This window comes from Clarias gariepinus, chromosome 26, assembly GCF_024256425.1.
Source record: "Clarias gariepinus isolate MV-2021 ecotype Netherlands chromosome 26, CGAR_prim_01v2, whole genome shotgun sequence".
Classification (NCBI taxonomy): Eukaryota; Metazoa; Chordata; class Actinopteri; order Siluriformes; family Clariidae; genus Clarias; species Clarias gariepinus.
Genome location: NC_071125.1, coordinates 8,878,972 through 8,899,251, shown reverse-complemented (window position 1 = coordinate 8,899,251; position 20,280 = coordinate 8,878,972). Strand labels below are relative to the sequence as shown.

The following is a 20,280-nucleotide window of genomic DNA, read 5'->3' as shown; positions in this document are numbered from 1 at the left end:
CCATTTTCATTAGTTTAATATTTATTACACCAAAAATTTAGACAATAACAATTTTTATTATTTTGCCCCAAGGCAAATTGCCTGAGGCAAGGTGTTTCAAGTGCTACATGCAGTTCTGACAGGTCATGTGGGGGTGAGGTACGATCATCTAGTCTCTGCTTTAACTGGTCCCAGACATGCTATGGGGTTCAGGTCAGGGGACATTGATGGCCATACCATATGAGACACTGCAACTTCCTGAAATCGCGCTGTGACAATTCTGCCACGATGTGGTGAAGCATTATCAACCATGAACAGAAAGTTGGGGGTGTGCTGGCGGAATTGGGGGATGATGATGGGTTCTATGACGTCTCTGAGGTAAGAATGTGCAGTGACTGAGCCATGTACAATAACCCAATCTGTTTTGCGCTGACTGGTGATGCCTGCCCAGACTGTTGCACCTCCTTCACCAAAGCAAACCCTGGGGACCATGTTGACCTCAGCGTATCGCTCACCTCGCCTTCTCCAGCAACGCTGACGACACTCATCAGTGAACAGGACGGCAGACCACTGCTGCATTGCCCATGCCTCTGCAAACGTTCACGGCGGTGTCTTGGTGTCAGTGAAATCACCTGCAACGGTCGTCTGGCATTCAAGCCAAAGCGTTGGAGTCGGTTGCGAATGGTTTGTCTGGAAACCCTAGTTCCCCTCGCATCTCGTAAACGGGCCTGCAGCTGTGTGGCCCAGTTCAGATTCCGACCCTATTCCAGCGTGTTGAGCGTACCAGGGTAAGAAGGGAAGCGCATGAAACGATGCACCAATCATGCATAGTGGCCTCAATTCTCTGGAGGCAGTGTTATGATCTGGGGCTGCTTCAGCTGGTCAGGTCTAGGCTCAGCAACGTTATGTGGCAATAAAATGGAAACAGCTGACGACCTGAATGTACTGAATGACCAGGTTATCACATCAATGGAGTTTTTTTTTTTTTTACCACTCTACCACATTGTGTGGTGTAATCAAAGCTAAAGGTGACTGAATGACATCTTAGAGAGTGAGGCAGATGCAAAAGTTATACATGCAGTGCAACATTAAACTTTTTATTCGCATGATGTAGTTAAGTAGCATGTAAACATTTTTTTTAGCGTGTCATCTTTGTTTTTTTTACAGACACCTTATTAGCACTAATTGAGAAAACATTTTTTTCTCCTAAAAAGGAGCATTTGGAAAGATTGTGCAGCCAAAGACACATAACACAAAATTACAGATAACAGAATTACAAGCATATAAAAGCTACAGTAGAGCATTAGGAAGATGAGCCACTTAAAAAATCATAAATCCAACTCCCTATTTCTTTGTAATTGTGTGGTATAATTTGCCCCACAAAATTCTTATTATGCCATTAGAAAAATTGTGATCTAATGTTTTAATCAGCTTTAATAGTTTTGGTATCAAACTCCTGATATACGTCTTATTTAAAATTTCTGCCCTCCCGTCTAATATCACGACCAGCCATCATTAGTCCTAATGTCTGAGCTCATTACTCGCTAAAAAGTGACTGTTATTCATTTACAAAAACACCTGCCACCTAAATTAGGGTAGAATAGATCTTTTTCCTCAGTGCAGTGGGACGCTGTAGCACAGAACCATCCTCCATGTTTCCACAGCAACTGAGCTGTGTGAAACATCCACAGCATCTTTAGAAATTAAACTGCGCATGTGGAAAATCCCAGCGCTGCCAAGGTTGTGGGATTTTCCAAGAGGCTTCTTTTCATTCCCTCGCTTTCGTTTTCTTTTCTGAAAGATTGAACCTTTCTAAAGAAATTCTGCAGAACTGACCCGCTTCCTGTTCTAAAGCCTTGTTCCAGTTTTCAAGGAAAGTCCCTTGATCTCCTCTCTCTGTCTCTCTCTCTCTCTCTCTCTTACACACACACACACACACACACTCACACACATATCCATTTAATTGTACCACTTGTATAGACTTGCCCAAAACCCCTTGCACCTTAATCTGTAACACGACATTAATTAAATTCTTGCCGAACATGCCAATCCTGAATTCTCAACAGTGCTAGGTCAATTAGCAATGCGATAGATCGAGCACGTACACACAAAGAAACCCACAGTGAGCACGATCACATGCAGGCTTAACATTACATCATCGACTCAGAAGAGTGACAGCTTTATTAAAAGTGCCATTGAGCTGTATAATTTCGCCTTTATACTGTGATATTGATTTGTGCGACGTGAAACAAGCTGTTTAGATACACTGAATCATCTCTGCCATACTGTATTCATGGAGATTTGTTTTAGTGAATGGTCTCAAGTGTGTTTGCTAGAGCCAGCATCATTATTCGTGACCCAGGGAACAGTCACCTTATTTTTTTTATTGCGCTCTTTTGGCAGAATCTGAGAAATAGAATATTATAAATATTTTTCAAATATACAGAGGGACCCAAAAATTCAAATTTTAAAAAAGGGCATAGATAACAACCGTTGAATCTTTTGGGCCCCTATGTATATGGACTGTATATAATTTTTTCCCATTCAGCCACAAGGACATTAGTGAGATCAAAAGGGGTAAGGAGGCTTGGTGTGCGGTCTGCCTAAGTTGAGGTCAGAGCTCTTCCACTCCAATCTTGGCAAAACATCTTCATGAACCTTGTTTTATGCACAGAGGTATCGTGATGCTGCAACAGGATTTTCCCTCTTAGTTCTAGTGAAGGTAAATTGTGACACCATGGGATACAAAGACATGTTATAATATTGTGCCTTCAACTTTGTAGCAACAGTTTAGGGAAAGTCCACATATGGGAGTGACGGTCAGGTGGACACAAACTTTTTACTGTATAGTATTGTATACAGTATGTGGTGAGCTACATGTTTCTAATTTCAGTCGCTTCCAGGTACCATACAACTAGAGTATTTTTCGCAAATAAGATAAAATGTTTCAAATATTTCCTAGATCATTTTAAACTATTTCTTACTTAGAATCTCTAATTATTATTATTATTATCATTATTATTATTAAAAAACAAACCATATTGTTAACCTAATATTTAACTAAACTCAAAATACCACATTCCCCAAAATATTTGCTTTGACACTTTAGGTATAGTATATGCAATACAGACCAATAAGCTGTAACATTGAATATAAATTATACATCAGTAAACCAATGAGAGGATCATGGACACCCCGGCTAATTTATACCTTTGGAGAACAAAGGCAAGCTGGTGTGTTCCAATCCCACAGAAAAGCCAATGCAGCACAGCTTGCCAAAAAAATAAAAATAAAAATAAAAGAATGCTGGCCATGGTAGAAAGGTATCAGAACACCCAGTGCATAAAAGTCTGCCATATATGCCAAAATCCCCAGATCTTACCGAGCTTAACTTTCTGCTGTCACACATTCAGAGTCTTGTAGTGTCATGCCACAAGGTGCTAGAGCTGCCCCAGTGGCACTAAGGAAACCTATAAAATATCAGGCATAATGTTTTAGATTTAAATTTTAATGCCTAATACTGTAGGTGTACAATATACAATATCCACTTGTATAATATTTTAGTACCAGAACCAGAACAGAAAAATGCTAGAAGGTGGATCGGTGATGCCCAAAAGTGTGAATGAGTGTGTGGGTGCATGGTGCCCTGCCATAAACTGGCACCTTATCTGGAGTGTATTTCTGCATCACGTCAAAGGTTTTTGAGATAGGCATCACTGCAACACTTGCCAAAATAAAGTTGTTGTTGAAGATGGATGAATGAATAAATGATTTTGTAATGAAATAGATCAATCATATTAATATGATTAAAAAAAAATGCTCTAAGTAGAATAATCTGAATATTTGTAAACGTGATCATGTCTTCCTTCAAACAGTAATTACACATATTCATATGGAAAACTGAGGTCCATGTTTTATTCAAAACATTGTTCATAGTTTGGTCCTCATCCTGATCAAGGCAAAAGCAAAACAGGCTACTGATGTGTTTCGCTTCTTATTTGGGTTGCCATGGCGTACACTACTCTGTTATAGATTTAAGTAATCCATCCTTTTGTCCCACTTCTCCACTTGTGTGTCTGATGTAAGGGCTCTCATTAAATGGCTGTCCTAAGCAGATTTCAGACGAATGCTGATGTGGCGTAAATAAACTGTCACCTCTCCTATTGCCTTGCAAGAAGAGGGATCTTCTGACGAGCTCTTTTTTTAGGCTTCTGGTCATTATAAGACCATAAATTGCTATTAAATAAAATGCCAAACATGTACAATTCATCATTTGTTTGTAACATTCTGCATGATATTCTCATTTAAAAGTCACGGACTTAATAAATTTACAACCTATAAATGATATTTTTAAATATGTGAAATATATACTTTTATTACATTTTCTCTATTGTCACCAATGAAGGTTACACTACAGAAAGATCTGTATTATACCTCAATGTTTATGGAGAGAAAATATATTTTTTCTAATAATAAATATATTGGTTTAAATACAGACTGATTCTTAAAAGAAATATTAGCACCTTCTGTAACTTACTCTCTTTGTGGAGGGTGCTGATTATCATATTCTGAACAACTGTCAAGTCAGCAGTCTTCCCCATGTGTGTACCGAACTAGGCCGAAAGAGTGTTTGTACTGTATGCATAGTAATTACTCAAACTTAAAATGAAACATTCCAATATGTTGAGATACTGCATTTTGATTTTAAATGACCTGTGAGCCATAATCATTTAAATCAAAACAAAAAAGGGCTTGACATACTGTATTGCATTTCACATGTAAAAAGACTCATCCAGGAACAGAGAAACTAAATTCAAATTCTTCACGTGTAACGGTCAGTATGATCTGATCGATTCAACTTTTTTTTTTCTGTGTGTATAAATTTTTAATGGGATCTTACTGTGTGAAGCCTCTTACAAGGCCTCAGTAATAAAGTCATATTGTTCAGAGCTGGGTATTTATATTTATTTCCAAAATCGGTGGCAGTGTGGCCTCGGTTTGATTTCTGCCTCGGGTGTGTGCATGCAGTTTGCATGTTCTTCCTTGCTCGGTTCGTTTCCTATGGATTTTCTGGTTTCCTTCCACAGTCCAAAGACATGCAAATCAGGCTAACTGGCATTCCCCAAAAAAAATGCGTGTGAATGTGTGCACGAGTGTGTGTTTGAGCGTGCCACGTGATGGATGAACACCCTTTACAGCTTGTAATCTGGCTCGTGCCATGGATCTTCTGGGATAGGCTCCAGAAAGTCATTTTCATAAATATCTAATAATAAACCAAATACAATAGTTTAAATAACATTTTAATTCTGTCCATATGCTGTACTTCACAATGCATCTGAATCATATATTTCATGTGGGAAAAAAAGACATGTTTTTAAATGTTTAAAACTATTAGACCTAAGCACATCCTATTCATTTTTAAGCAGCCTCAATGACTGTCTCCTTGGCAACAAGGAAAGCCCAATTCTGTTGTCTAGGCAACCACATCACAACCGGTAAGTGGGAGTTTATTATTAGTGGAAGGAGAGTTCTCAGAGGAGACTTTACAGTTTATACAAGAATTGCAGAACCAATCGTTTTGTCTGGCTGGTTATTAAAAGCAGGATAAAGTCTGTTTATGCTTAAAGCTGAATTTGTTCTACTGATGTACATACATTCACAAAAGGTACATGATAAGATGAAGACCTGAAATACAGATTGGTTTCAATTACACTTTAAAACTAATGAACTTGAGATGAAGCAGTTTTTTTTCTTCACAGAATGCTAATAAGGCCTTGGAACCTCGGAAACTCAGAATAAATAACTGTAGAGTATTTTAAGTTCAGTTAAAGAGTGTGTTCAGCTTTTATATCATTTCTGCAGAGAAATCCTGAATTTCAATGTCCATGAACATTTATGATTTGTAAATAAATGAACGTTTTATGAGCTTCATTCTCTAATGGTCTCTGGTTGGATCTAAACAACTCGGTGCCCAAAAAGTATTTGCCTTTTCTTGGTTTCTGAAGTTCTGCTTTGGTCTGTGGATGTGCTGCAGTCCATAAGCTCACTTAGCCATGTCCTCAGCTACAGCCTTCCCGATCTTATCCTTGAGATAGGACACTCGCTGCCAATCTGTCTTCAACTCCAGCCACTCGAAGTATGGAACCTGAAGAAAGACACAATAGAAAGAGGCTCCTGGAAATGCTGCACATGATCAGGTTTACCTTATCCTTTGTATATCATTTTCAAATCTACACATCCTTCCTGAATTAAATTACATTTCTACTGACTTACAAGATGTCTACCTTTACATCCTTAAGAACCTATGTGGGGGGGGGGGGGGGGGGGTAAAAAAAAAAAAAAAAAAAAAAAAAAGACATAGCTGCCAAATAGTTTAATTACAAGCCTCGTCATCATTTCTTCACTGGTAGGTCTTCAGTGAGAAAATACTTGCTGATGAATTCAGTTCTGTCTAACAAGGTTAGGGACAACTGACTGCATTAGCCAGTACATTTGTTATACTGCCTCACATTAGTCTGAAATCTCCCAATGTTCTTCTGCTGGGTTGACTGTTCACCAAACCATTCAGTGAGCCCTCATGCTCTGTGAATAGGGACAGGGTTGTCTAACCCTAAATAGTTCATCTTTGGAACAAGGTTGTATTGATTTAAAGTGACCCTTATCTCTCGGCTCACAAATACAGAAACTGAATGGAAGATCCTGGCCGAGCAACCTGTCGACTCCATTACTGGAATTCTTGCTCACTTTTTTTTCAAGCTATAATGTTGTATAATCATTTTTCAGTCTGAACTAATAAAAGAACCAGCCAAGTCAATCCAGTTCTAACAGGATTATCCTAAATGCTGCAGAGAGAGAGAGAGAGAGAGAGAGAGAGAGAGTGAGTGAGTGAGTGAGTGAGTGAGATTTACTCCTGTTCTGCAGCACCGTGCTACTGCTATTGCTGCTATTTTTAAACCAAGCATGGGACAATCTGCTATGCCAGACGCTGCAGCACGATCAGGGCTAATCTGTGCTAGCCGTGGCTGACAACAAAGTCAAGTAGACGTAAATGTACGAAAATCGATGACGTTCATACCTTGAGCAACATGACACACGCAATAACATTTTATTTGATAAAAACAAACTAACTTCAACAAAATAGGTTGAAGCTTTAGACAAATCATTTTATGTACCAATAATTACTAATCACATGCCTACAGCTTCTTTGATGTGATTTAAAAGAAGTCTCTAGTTTAGGCTATATGAGCATTCCCCCCACCCCCATCATGTATCATTTAACTGCCTCAGGCATTTTGTTTTTGTTTTCTTTCTCTCACTTAATGACCTACCTCCACTAACAGAAACCCGGCCAGCTGCAGGTGTCTCTTCTGCATGGCGAAGCGGCCCAGGAGATCTTTGCTCTTTGAGGCAAAGTGAGGGAACTCCCAGGCCACGAAAGCCACTCTAAACACATACACAAACAAACACAAGAAGTAATGTGATATGATTAAAATTATAGCTACTAATGGAATAAAAAGATCAAAGGTCGATTCACGTATCGCAACATCAACTCTAAGATAGTTGTTTTAAAAAATCATTTTTACGTTTATAAAAGAGATGAACCGGTTGATCAGCCAGTGATCTGAACTGGCTGGTTTTCAGTTTGACCATGACCGGGGATTGGCTGATCAAGTGCAGAAGCTTCCGAATGGCGCAACGGAAACACATTTTTTATGGTATTACCTTATCAAAAAATCACACTTATTAAAAGTCATCGAACCACCATTTTTTTCAAGCTCTGAGAGTAAATTAGTCTCAGATCCACTTATTACACAAGTCTCAAACTGCCACGGGTGCTAATTATTTCAAAATAAATAAATAAATAAATACATCACATGCGTTCTAAGACCTGTGTGCCGTGCCAGGAGCAACTCAAGCCACACGCTCACTGTCAAGTTGAGTTTCTTGACTTTGGAGGCATTTGAGGAAGTAAAATATTTTTTAGGTGAAAAAACTAACTAATTGTGACAAAAACAGGGAACAATGTAATATCGCATTAGAGTTTTTATAAAATTTTGATAATTTTATATAAAATCGCAAAACTAATAAAATCGCAATTTTTTTTTATCAAACTAGCATCTCTGTATTGTGATATCACATCTGGGATTCCCATCCCGAATAGACAGATAGACAAAGAGAAAATAGCAGAAAGACAGGCGAAGGCAGACAGACAGATAGAAACAGACCAAAGATGTAAGACAGACAGAAATATATAGCACTGTGCAAAAGCTGTAGAAACAATCAAATTAATCCTATGTTCCTTTGCACCGACTCAATAATCAAGTCATGAAATAAATAAAAATAAATAAACTTTGTACTTAAAAACACACACATGGTGCCTTTTGCATAATACTGTATATACAGTGAAACCTCGGACTGCGAATAACGCGGTTTGCGAGTGTTCCGCAAGACGAGCAAAGGTTTTTAATAAATTTTGAAGTCTTGATTTACGAATACCGAATATCATGTATCACGCATGCACTTTCTGTTTTGACGCCGTCATGTTATCACAACTGAGGCAATGGTTTATCTCTCTCGTGCTGCGGAATTGTGGGTCATCGTCTCCCCTGCTATGTGTTAGTGCCCGTCTCTTACTGGTATAATCAATATCTGTGCACGTGTGTACTGTTTACTATAACATACACACACGTGATCACACTGTGATCACGTGTGTGTATGTAAAACATATTTTATTTTGTGTTTGTTTGCTTGTGTGTAATGCAAAAGCAAGTCTTATTAGGGAGGTTAAAGATCCATTCTGTATCAGCCTGCTCTTTGTGTCTGTGGGCGCATTGGACACCGGGCCACATACATACATGCATACTCACCCCTCCTACTTTCGCCTTCACAGACACACACACTCTTTCTCTCTGCTCTACACAGAAACACTGCTCTGTCGCAATTCTGTTCAAAGGTAAAGTGCAGGTTAATTTGTTTTATTTTTACTTTACAGCGGTGATTCCGTTAGTGTGTCACTCAATCGAGTGTCATTAGAGAGATTTCTTGTTTATTTTTCTGATAAAACATTTCCGTTGTGTGCACACGTGTGAAAAGAGTGGAGGAAGGGTAACTGTGTAAGACGAGAAGGTGCGAGGGTAGCTTACTTCAGATTCACACACACACACACACACACACACACACACACACACACACACACACAAACACACACACAGCGCCTGTGCGCACAAACGGAAACACTTATCTGTCTGGATTTATTTTTTAAAGGGAAAGTGCAGGTTAATTTGTTTTATTTTTACTTTATATTTTGTGATAATTATTTCTATGTATTTATTTTTTGGGGCTGTGGAACGAATAATTTGAGGCCATTATTCCATTATTTCTTATGAGAAAATTCTATTTGGTTTAGGAGTGTTTTGAAATACGAGCCCGCTTCTGGAACGAATTATGCTCATAATCCAATGTTCCACTGTATAAATAAAACTCTAAACACACATAGACTGACAGAGAGACAAAGACAGAAGTACACAAGAAGACAGAAATACACAGAGAGAAAGGCTGACCTACAGTATAAAGAAATGCTTTTGATTATACCACTTAAACAGCTCAGTACATAAAATCATATTACACAATTTTACACTGCAGTACAAACTGCAGTGTAACTAAAATGTGGTGTTTTTTTTGCTATTCATAGAGTGAATAACATTATTTTTATCCAGGAAATAAGCATAACATTTGCATCTTCTCTGTTTAAATGTACTCAAGATTAGGTTCAGGGCCAGGTTTACATATAAATTTGTTTTGTCCCTCACCGTCGTGCTCCCTGAGGTAAGCGCTCAGTGCCGCCCCCTCCTGGTAAGTGTGGTGCCTCCAGGTTGTCCAAGTCTATGGGCTTATTCTCTGAATCCACCACTATCTCTGCATCTAAACAGCATCAGATCAAACCAATTATAAGCAACTGATAATGCAGGATTTCATTTGCTTCACTGTTAATTCAGCTTAGAGCACAGGTTACAGTTAACACACACATACACACCTATATTCCACCCGTACACCGTGTCCATGTTTCTGCGCAGGGCTTTAGTGCGATTCTCAGTGAGGATCTGGAGGGCTTTGTGTAAAGTGCTCTGAACAGGTGTCACGCTTGGGTTGGTGTGTTTTTCAGGGACTGCTGGAAGCGGCCCACTGGCCCGGATGCCAGACTCTAGCTGTCCGGAGGCTGCGATATGAAGCACTTTCAGCGTGTAGTTCTCTGAACGAGCACCACTGCCACCTAGTGGTAAAGAAATATAGAAACGTGCTATATTATTCTTCTGCGTTATACTACTATAGGACATGCAAAACTGTACCAAATTAGCTTGGTGACTTTAGATCATTGACCTGTCTGAAGCAGGTGGAGTTGAAATGACACTGTTCTTTTCAAAAGTTTGCAGTACAAGACAAGTACAGCAACTAATAGTGCTGCAGCTTAACTTCTGCACCAGGTATTTGCTGACATCATGTGGTTAGAAAAAAAACAGCAGGTAGAAATAAACTGCGTAAAAGCCCAGAGACTCCATTAAACGTTAAAGAAAAAAAAAAAATACACACACATCCTGTACAGTGACTGGGCACTTTAAAAGGAACATAACACACACCCTTGCTCGTGTGTGTGGCGAGAGGATGATTAAGGTTGTGTGAGCATGCTCTAAAATTTGTGGGTATTTATTTCTCACACAAGACTCTGGCTTGGTTAATTCCATGTTGCACATCGCTGCAAGGCTGCTTGCATTCTAATAAAACAAGGATTACTCTACTTTTCTCTGTTCTCTTTTTAAACACTCGGATAAGTTTTCACATTACATATATAAAATGTAAATGAGCATTTTCACGTCAATTTCCAATTCGACTGTTTGCATCAGAAATAAGAAACTTTAAAAATTGAAGAAATACTGAACGTCAATCCAGCTTCATTATGGGGATCCAAAGCCTGTCGTTAGCATTAGCTTCAAGCCAAAAAACACATCTGGATAGGGACTTCCACAATATAGCTGTATTTTGACTGCATTACATATCGACTAAACATGACACTACATTCATTAGTTATACATTAAATGTAGAATACAGTAATGCAGACAGGGTCGTCTGTTATTGTAGCCTATTTGCTTTAAGGTCCAAAGTGTTGTTTGTTCTGATGTGCTTTTCTGCTCACCACATTTGTAATCAGTGATTATATAAGTTACTATAGCCTTCTTTTAGGCTCACATCAGTCTAAACATTCTTTTTTTAGACTGAAAAACCTCTCTCAGCAGCAAGCAGCATTTTTTCCCCATATTATTCTGCATAAACTTTGTTGATTGACTGTTGTTCATCCGAATCCCAGTAGCTCACAAGTTTCTGAAATACTCAAACCAGACTGTGGCTAGTATGTGTACGGAAGAAACATGCAAAATATTAAGAATGTTTGTAAAGTCAGAGGCTATACTTGCTGGCTTAATTTACTTCCAACTCCAATCAAACAGGACCATACGGTTTGAAAATACAATAAGCAAAATCATGGTGACATTTTGTGCCTGCTGCTTTAAAAAGAAACAAGTGAAAAGTATAGACAGTGAATGTCTTAAAATATTCACACATACTACAGCGTACTGTATAATGCCTAAGATCAATATTAACCTAATTAGAAATCAAACATTCATGTTTCTTTCAAGTGTACTTTCATTATTAAGTCACTCGCACCTGTAACTTTGCTTTGAAACGCAGGATCTGTGACAGCAGCAATAAACTCGGGTTTGGCCTGCTGGAAAATGCAGAGCGCCCAGACTACATCGGTCAGTACAAAAGGTTCCAAACTCTTCCAGGAATTTTCCAAAGCTTCATGAATCTACATACACACACAGGCAAAAAAGGTACATATTTTATGTAATCAACCAATAAGTTGTGAATGACTGACTCTCACATCCCACCTATGATGCGTTACCTTTGCGAAAAACGGCTCCTTGTTACTGGGCTGGAAGTTGAGCTTGGCGAAGGCCATGAGGAGGTTACACATCTGTAACGTGCTGTACTTTTCACTGTTTTTCACAAAGTGCTAAAAGGTAGAATGAAGAATGCATTTTTAAAACATACATGGTTACCAGTCAGAAAGAAAGAGAGATAGGCTGGTGAGGAAAGACTGTTTATAGTGCTATAATCCAAAATTAACACAAGCTAGTGTTTTGTGGAAATTGCCCATCCACAAATAGAAAATAATGATTTTTCATACATCATAGTCATACTGCTGTGCTACAAGATTAAAACACAGCAGTGGACGTGCTGTTTTCGGAAAAAAAAAATCAGTTCAGGAGCAATCTGCTCTGTGTTTAGCTGCATCATATCACACTGACTTTAATTTCTTTTCTCTAACAAACCGCCCATCCTGTCTGATTTCTTAAATAATGGCTAGCTAGCCAGCTTTTCAGCTCAGAGTTAAGAACAAGGTGTCTAGCATAGCTACTGTATTTTAATGCTTTCCAAGCTTGGAGCTGGTTCCAAGCTCTACCAGGTGTCTGAAGCTTCATGAACAGCTGTCCAACACACTATTAATACCGGTAAGGATAGTGCTGAACCATCAACTTCGGTAAAGAAACGTTGTTGGAACCAGTGTGGCCATAAGAAATCCAGTTGTTAGTGAAAGTAATCATAAAAAAAGAAAAAAAAAAAAGTCAGTTTCATAGGGAGTCACATGAAAGTGGAGAGACACGAAGCGATGCACCCATCATGCAAAGTGCAACTGTACAAGCCTCTGGAGGCGGTGTTATGATCAGGGGTTGCTTCATTTGGTCAGCTCTAGGCTCAGCAACACTATGTAGTAATAAAATCATGCTAGAGTCAGCTGATGACCTGAATGTAATGACTGAATGACCAGGGGTATCACATCTATGCATTTTCTCTTCCCTGATGGCACGCACATATTTGATGACTCACATTGTGAAAGAGTGGTTCTGGAAGCGCGAGGAATAATTTCACACTTGAACTGGACAGCACAATGTGCACTGTAATCAAAGCTAGCGAATATGAATATGAAGGTGAATATTTGTGGGCGCAACTTTTTTTTGGCAGGCAGTTTATTTAATTTGCATGTACTTAAGGTTAAATACAGTTACATTCCACAGATCAGTGAAGACCTGGAAAAACCGTCTATGCTGCTGACTAAGTGTATGTACCCTTTGACATTTTCCAATATAATGTGTTTTTCAGTCTGAACATCACTCATCCGGTACACTGAACTAATGAATGGCTTGTTGTTTTAGTTAACAGTTGCTCTATATTGTAATATATCAAACACCCACCTATTAGAACATGTCTTATATGTAGATAAATTAAGCGAATAGGATCCAAACCTGGGTAAATCCTTCGAACAGAGGCAGATGGAGCCACTTCAGGAAGGCTAGAGACTTTGAACAACGCATGACTTCAGTTGAGCTCATCTCTGGTAATCTGGGAAGAAGCTCAGCAGCCATCCTTTGGCAGACTTGAGTCTGGTGGAAATGCAGCTTACCTGCAAGAATTAAAGTAATGTATAATTTAAATCTCAACAATATTACAAGTGTTTCAAACAAAATTGCATGGTAATATCATATACAGTAAAACCCTGGATTGCGAGTCACACAGTCTGCAAAGATGTTTTGGAAGATAAACAAAAATGTTTAATAAATTTTAACTGGGCCTTTGAGTGGCGCAAAATAGTGCTTGTCCTATTATCCGGAGATCCTGAGTTCCATTCCTGCGTGATGCTGTAACCTCTCACAGCCGGAGGCCTGGAGAGAGCCGATCGACCAAGCTCTCTCAGAGGGGAGAAATGAGAGGTACTTAGTGCTCTCACATTAATTATGGCTCTACAGCCAATCGGGGGGTCTGTGAGCTCACGCAAGTGGAAGAAGTGGTTCGGATAGCGCTGTCCTCTGAGTGCGTGAGCGAGCAGTTCGAAAAGATATGGTCGGCTGGCGTCACGTGGTTCGGAGGAAAACATGGCTAGTCTTTGGCCCTCATGACTGAGTAGTAATAGTAGCCTTAATGTAAGGGTTTCTTAGTGACGGGGAGGAATTTGATATGACGAAATTAGGGAAAAAACTCCAAAACATATATTTTTTTTGAGCTTGATAAACGAGCGAGGTCTTGCAATACTTGCTATATGCATGCGCATTGACTGCCGAGCGTCACGTTATCACAACTAAGCCAATGGTTCTTCTCTCTTGTTGAGGGATTGTGGATAATTATCTCCCATGTTCGCTCTCAGTGACTGTGCGTCACTTGTATAGTCAAGATCTGTGCGTGCGTTCTGTTTACTCTAACAGTGTGACCACGTGTGTGCGTGTCCAACTGTAGTGACAGTTGTTTCATGACAATGCAATGTCACATTTCCATTAAATCCTAAAAGTTGAGGCAAAAGCAAGTGTGATTCGCGGCAATGTGACATTGCATTGTTAAAGCCACACAAAATGAAAGATTCCATGAAGACCACAGATAGCAGTGATTCCGTTAGTGATAGTGAAAGTACTCATACACATGACAATGTTTGACATGGGAAACTGATCTGAATTGAGGGCATTTTGGTTAGAGGAAAGTACAGGTCAAAACTGTTTCAGCCAGCAGGAGCACAGACCTCAAGATAATTGAGAATCTATAACAGAAACTATAGTAAGCTACCTAGAAGGTTATGTTTTTCTCCAACCTGTAACTGTAAAAATGCTTTTAAAAGTTGCTTAAAAAACAAGCTACTGCCTGCTGACTAAAACAGAAGTACATTTTCTTAACTGACCATAGGCAAACACAATGTCCAGCAGCAGCGGTGTACTGAGCTCAGAAGAGGGTTTCTGGTGCAGGTGGTAGGACAGTGCACGCAGGAGTGGCACCGATCGGCGTCCCTGCAACGCCACAGCTAACGTCGCCCTGCGGATGTCCTCAGTACTGAACTTCTCAGCCAACTCCAGGGCCTGGTGCAGAAAGATTAGGCAGAGTTAGCATTAGACAGACGAGACATATGGTGGACACCAAGCTTACTTAAACTGTCCCATATTTTACTATTTCTGTAAAAAGTAATCATACAGTCGTGTACAAAAGTCTTGAGCGATAATTTTTTCAGATTTTGCTTCTGAGGCAAAGACTTTCTAGAATTTTCATGTAACTTAAGGCATAAACTAGTAAGAAACAAATTTCCATTTCTTTAACTTAATCTACATAATTTAGTTAAACATGAGCAATTATTAAATTTAATGTACCATTTTAAAGTATATGTGAAAGAGCCACATCCCTACAGAGAAAAGCAGATCTCAGCAACCAGCTAAGAAAGTTCATCTTTTATATGAGGTAACATTACCTCTAAAATCTACTTGACTTTAAATTCCGTGAATTTTGCACAACATATTTTTTATATAGTTACCACTGCTCTGAGGGACTATTAATAAGGATTTTTGCTTTTATGACTACAAATAAAATCCAAGGATAAATCCTTTAAATACAGTCACCTTCCAGGGCAGATTTTGGTAAATAAATGGCAAAAACAAACAAATCTGCTGAATGTATTTGTCATAAAAAATGCATAGATCTTTTCTTCTTTCTCATCTCAGGGTCAGCTATGATACGGCGCCCCTGGAGCAGGCAGGGTTAAGGTCCTTGCTCGAGGTCCCACAGTGCCAGCCTAGAGCTGGTGCTTGAACTGCCGACCTTTTGAGCAGTAACTCATCTAGTAGAACATATCGACTGCTCTGGATTTCAAAACACCTAAAAAACAAAGCTTTAAAATATGCTGAAATGTGTGTATTAGCCTGAAGAATGCCAAGAAGGCAAAATAAACCAATATGCATTTTCAAAATAATGTATGGATTTAAAAGTACCCAGATGTGTGTATAAGCTTACATTCACAATTGTCAAGTGTGTGAAGTCTTTACATACGAGACATTTATTCTTTTAAAATGCTGCGAATATCTTTGTATTGGTTTTTACATTTTAAACAGCATTTATGGATGTTTTGATGAAACATTCGCATAAACATGTACAACGGTGATTTGATAATTTTAATAGAGTCATGTAAAATTCCATTTAACCATTAGCACTAGTCAACGTGACTTCATTAACAGATGCACCACTGATTTAACTGCCTAAAGAGGTCATAGTCCTGCCTCACTTTCTACAAATTCGTAAGTCAAAGCTGACTAGTAGTAACTAACCATTTTTCCTGTCCGGTGTCCTTTCTCTTTCAATGAACTGCCCTGAAATTGTATTGCCATTTGTTTTGATGGCTGCTTTAAAGATCACAAACAAAGTCTCTGGTATCACCATGTAACATGAATAATACTTAAGGAGTGTAATACAGTATTATAATTTTGTTAATATTGATTTGACATTAGTCTGTCCAAACCATTCTAGATAATGGACAATCTTAATTGTGTTCCTTTACAGAACTGCAAACATTAGTAGCACTTTTAGGCTTTTATTAACATCCTTTGTAGACTGTTGAATGGTTTTGCCCAGAAGGACAGCTGCTTGGGAGACCTTTCCAAATGAGACTCAGTAGCCGCAGTAAAATACGTGAATATTGCAACTGTTTTAAAAGAGGGCAACGCTTATAAACAAAGATCCCGGCTGAGGTGGCTCGGAGCCCACTGCAGTCATTTCCGTGAGCATTCAGCGAGTGGAACGCATGATCTTTGGAAATCGACGGTTAACCTGTCGCCAAATTGCGGAAGAGACACATCTGTCTGTGGGAACTGGGAGTTACTGCCTCATTCCTGGTCCAGTCCTGACCTCACTCCACATGTTTGTGGCATTAAAGGAGTTCCTGGGAGGCCAGCGTTTCAGACATGAAGCAGGCAGTCTGATGGAAAGAACTTTCTATCTTGACTGTATCCATAAGTGCATTAGTGTAGCAGGGGATTGTATATAGAAATAAAAGGAGTTTTAACTCTCATAAGTGTTCTGGGATTGTACACAATTAAAAGCCCTAGTCTGACTCGATCTCCCCCTTGTGCATGCTGTTGCCACGTGACGCATGACTTATCTTACCTTATCTTCCAGCTTTTCCATGAGCGGAGGAGAGAGTTTTGCAGCTCGGCTCATGAGCATGGTAACCGTGCGCGGGTCATTCAGCTCTGTCCAGCGCAGCTCCAGTTGCTTTAGCACAGACGTCATTAGCTCATCTCCCTGTCTGTCTCACACACACACACACACACACACACACACACACACACACACACACACACAAATACCAAACTAACTATATTGCAACATATTTATACAAACTGTAAATATCCCTATGCAAAAGTAATCATATGCTGTATAACCAGCTCAATTTTAATCTTCCAGAGGAGAAACAATAACGCAATAATAAACATTGATTACTGTATACCTACAACAAACTTTTTATCCACAAAATGCATGACTGAGCCCTGATCAAAGACTGATTTAAGGCTAAAATAAAAAAAAAACAGCTAAAGTGATATATATGCAATTTTTATTTATTTTTTATTTTGAAGCATTAATCTTATAATGATTTAAGCAGAAGGTATTGTAAATATACAACAATGTCAGTTGCCGAAGTCAATTATACTGTGCGTCCCTAATTTAAGCACATCGTTTACTCAAACAACCGAATCAGAATTGGGAGTTCATTTAGGTGCTGTGCCTATTCCCACTCGAAAAAACACATGCAAACAGAGCGACACTGAAAAATCTTAATATTAAGACTTGCTCTATGCTAAAGCTTTAGTTAACATTCGTGTTTACCCCTGACTCTTCCAGCCTGATGCCCAGTCTGCCAGAGAGGAAAGGTGGCGGTAGTTGAAGCGCCGGAGTCTCCACAGTGCCTCGGTCTGGAGAGAGCACATCACTGGAGCATTGGAAGGGACACCAAGAATGGAGAGAGCACGCAGGACAGAAACCAGTGTGCCATTCCATATCACGTTCACCTAAAAACAAACAAACAGCTCAATGTTACCAGCATAGTGGCTGGAAAGCACATTTTGATATCTGATTTTATTTACTTTATTATTATTGATAAAGATCAATATCTAAATCGCAGGATGTGGAGGAAAGTTAAACGACTTTAGCATCCACATGGTGTTCCTTTAACACACACCCTTCTGTACCGTAACATACCTGAGCGTTCAAAGCTTCGAGCAAATCCACACAACTAGGGTCCTGAAGGATATTCGCTCTGTCGATATCTTTCTTCTCCACTGCCAGGCGGCTGAGTTGGATCAGACACATGCCCGCTTGATTGGCGGAGCCGCTTCGTTCCGCCCACAAAGACAGCACTTCCTGTGGTGTGGTCGCTTTCTCGACACGAATATCCAGTTCAGTACGTGTAAATGTGATCTCTGGCTCATCTGCCTGCACTGGACCGGCACCCAGACTGAGGGGCCTGATGGAGGGTAGGATGAGGGATTGGGACCATGGTGGACTCTCTGTGTGTGGGTGAGCAGTGAGTGTATGAAGTTGGCTGGTGACTGAAGAAGCCCGAGGGCACACAGCCAGGAGGCGAGCGCACCGGCTCAAAAACCTGCTAGCCATTTGGAGGAATCTTCACCTAAGCAATTGAGTGTCTAGAAATCGGGATTAGGCATCCGCATATCGGTCGGGGAGCTAGAACAGGAAGAGGAGACAGAAAAGCAGAAAGACTCGAGTCACATATGAGATATTAGGGATGGGAATCACCTGATAAGATAGTTTTACGATACCCAGGTGCTGAATCAATTTTACTGCGATTCAATTTTATTTTCTCAGATTTTGCTACAATTCTACACACATTTAGCAAATAAATTGTTCCTACCACCCAGAACATTGTGCTTTTTGTCAATGAGTGAATAGCACGCTCCCGATAAGAGCATGCCCCCTGTTCCATTATAGAGGAATGCCAATATGTTACCAACTCAAACGTGAAAATACATACATTTATTTTACTTAAAAAAAAAAAAAAAAAAAAACGATTCTGGAGTCAATGTGGTGATCTAGGAATTGCCACACAAAAGAACTGTGTTACATAACTAATTGTAAATGCTATATCTATCCATATCTCTTTCTCTCTCTCTCTACAAAAGCAAAAGTATATTTTAGCCAGTACTTTATCCGAAATAATGGATTTATGGTATAGAAAATTTATATGGTGTCATGTGGCCTGGTGCAAAGCGTGTCACTGTTTGCACTGCAACGTTGATTACTTTCCTATAAAACAGTGGGGTTTTTTTTAAACCAAATTTTGGTCCACCTCTTCATCTTAAAGACTCTAAACTATCCATCTGAACATCTCTTTACGGAAGGTTTCACTAAATCTATTACTTCTTAAATGTGTATAAATGAACTAATATACATGTAATTCCAGCACCTGAACGAATGCATGAAAAGAATATCATCATTCAAAATTCATATGGTAAAGCTTGTAAAACATAAGGAACTATGCCAAAGTCTTGAGTCAACCCGCATTTCTTCATACTGAATTAAAATGTTTATATCCAACAACCTCAGCAGCAACCTCATTTCCCCTCTCGCCTGGTCCAAACATCCAGCATTCGGCATCACCAGTATAATAATCATCAGCCTGATCATCTGTTATCATCTCAGTTAGATGGTTATCATGCTTGATGTTACTCTGTGGCTTAACAAACAAAACACATTCCTCTGAAACTGGTCAGGTACAGGAAATGAGAGTGAATAAGAGTAAAAAAGGAAGCCTGGCGAACTATTCCTCGAGACTCTTTGAAAAGAAAATATCAAACAATCAGGAGTGGCTCAACCCTTCTGCACAGTACTGTATATTATTTAAAAAAAAAGTCCTACTGCTTTCAGATTCCACATATTCACTTTCATTAACACCAACTTCCTGAATGTTAAGCCAAAACACTGCAGGGGAACAGGATATGTTTACCAAACAAAGCTATAACATGGAGTAAACATGACAAACTGTTTTCCCCACAGAGGTAACAGAAAAGCTTATACATGCACTATGACAATCATATTACATCTTATAAACAGATGAATAATGAGCTTCTCAATAAGGAAGAATCCTGACCTTGTCGCTATGGAGGCGCTACCTGATTCTACCTGTCAAATATCAACATTTTCCAAACTCTAATGCAATTAATTACGCACTAAACACAAAACGGACTTCCAGAAATAATTATAAACCGTGTGTATATCTCACCTCCTCAATTTATACTTCAGAATTTTAGACCCGGCGACATTCACATGGAATTAGCACTGGAAGGCGCGGAACATTGTCGTCACACACTGGCATAGGGTTCACGTCATTATTGTGCGACGATTGCCTACGCTGTTCCTACACTGTCCTGT

The 20,280-nt window shown here is 39.3% G+C and overlaps 1 protein-coding gene across 1 annotated transcript; it reads right to left on the bottom strand.

Annotated features, from left to right (window-relative positions):
* Nucleotides 1-5,263: 5,263 nt before the first annotated feature.
* Nucleotides 5,264-20,210, bottom strand: tbrg4 (transforming growth factor beta regulator 4). The gene is made up of 12 exons (XM_053487455.1): nucleotides 20,132-20,210; nucleotides 18,091-18,576; nucleotides 17,719-17,900; nucleotides 16,999-17,140; nucleotides 14,756-14,930; nucleotides 13,338-13,495; nucleotides 11,936-12,046; nucleotides 11,695-11,839; nucleotides 10,013-10,249; nucleotides 9,789-9,900; nucleotides 7,308-7,422; nucleotides 5,264-6,124 (listed from the first exon to the last, which is right to left on the bottom strand). Exons 2-12 carry the CDS (start codon nucleotides 18,502-18,504, stop codon nucleotides 6,023-6,025), a joined length of 1,893 nt encoding a protein of 630 aa, XP_053343430.1. The 5' UTR covers nucleotides 18,505-18,576; nucleotides 20,132-20,210; the 3' UTR covers nucleotides 5,264-6,022.
* Nucleotides 20,211-20,280: the final 70 nt, after the last annotated feature.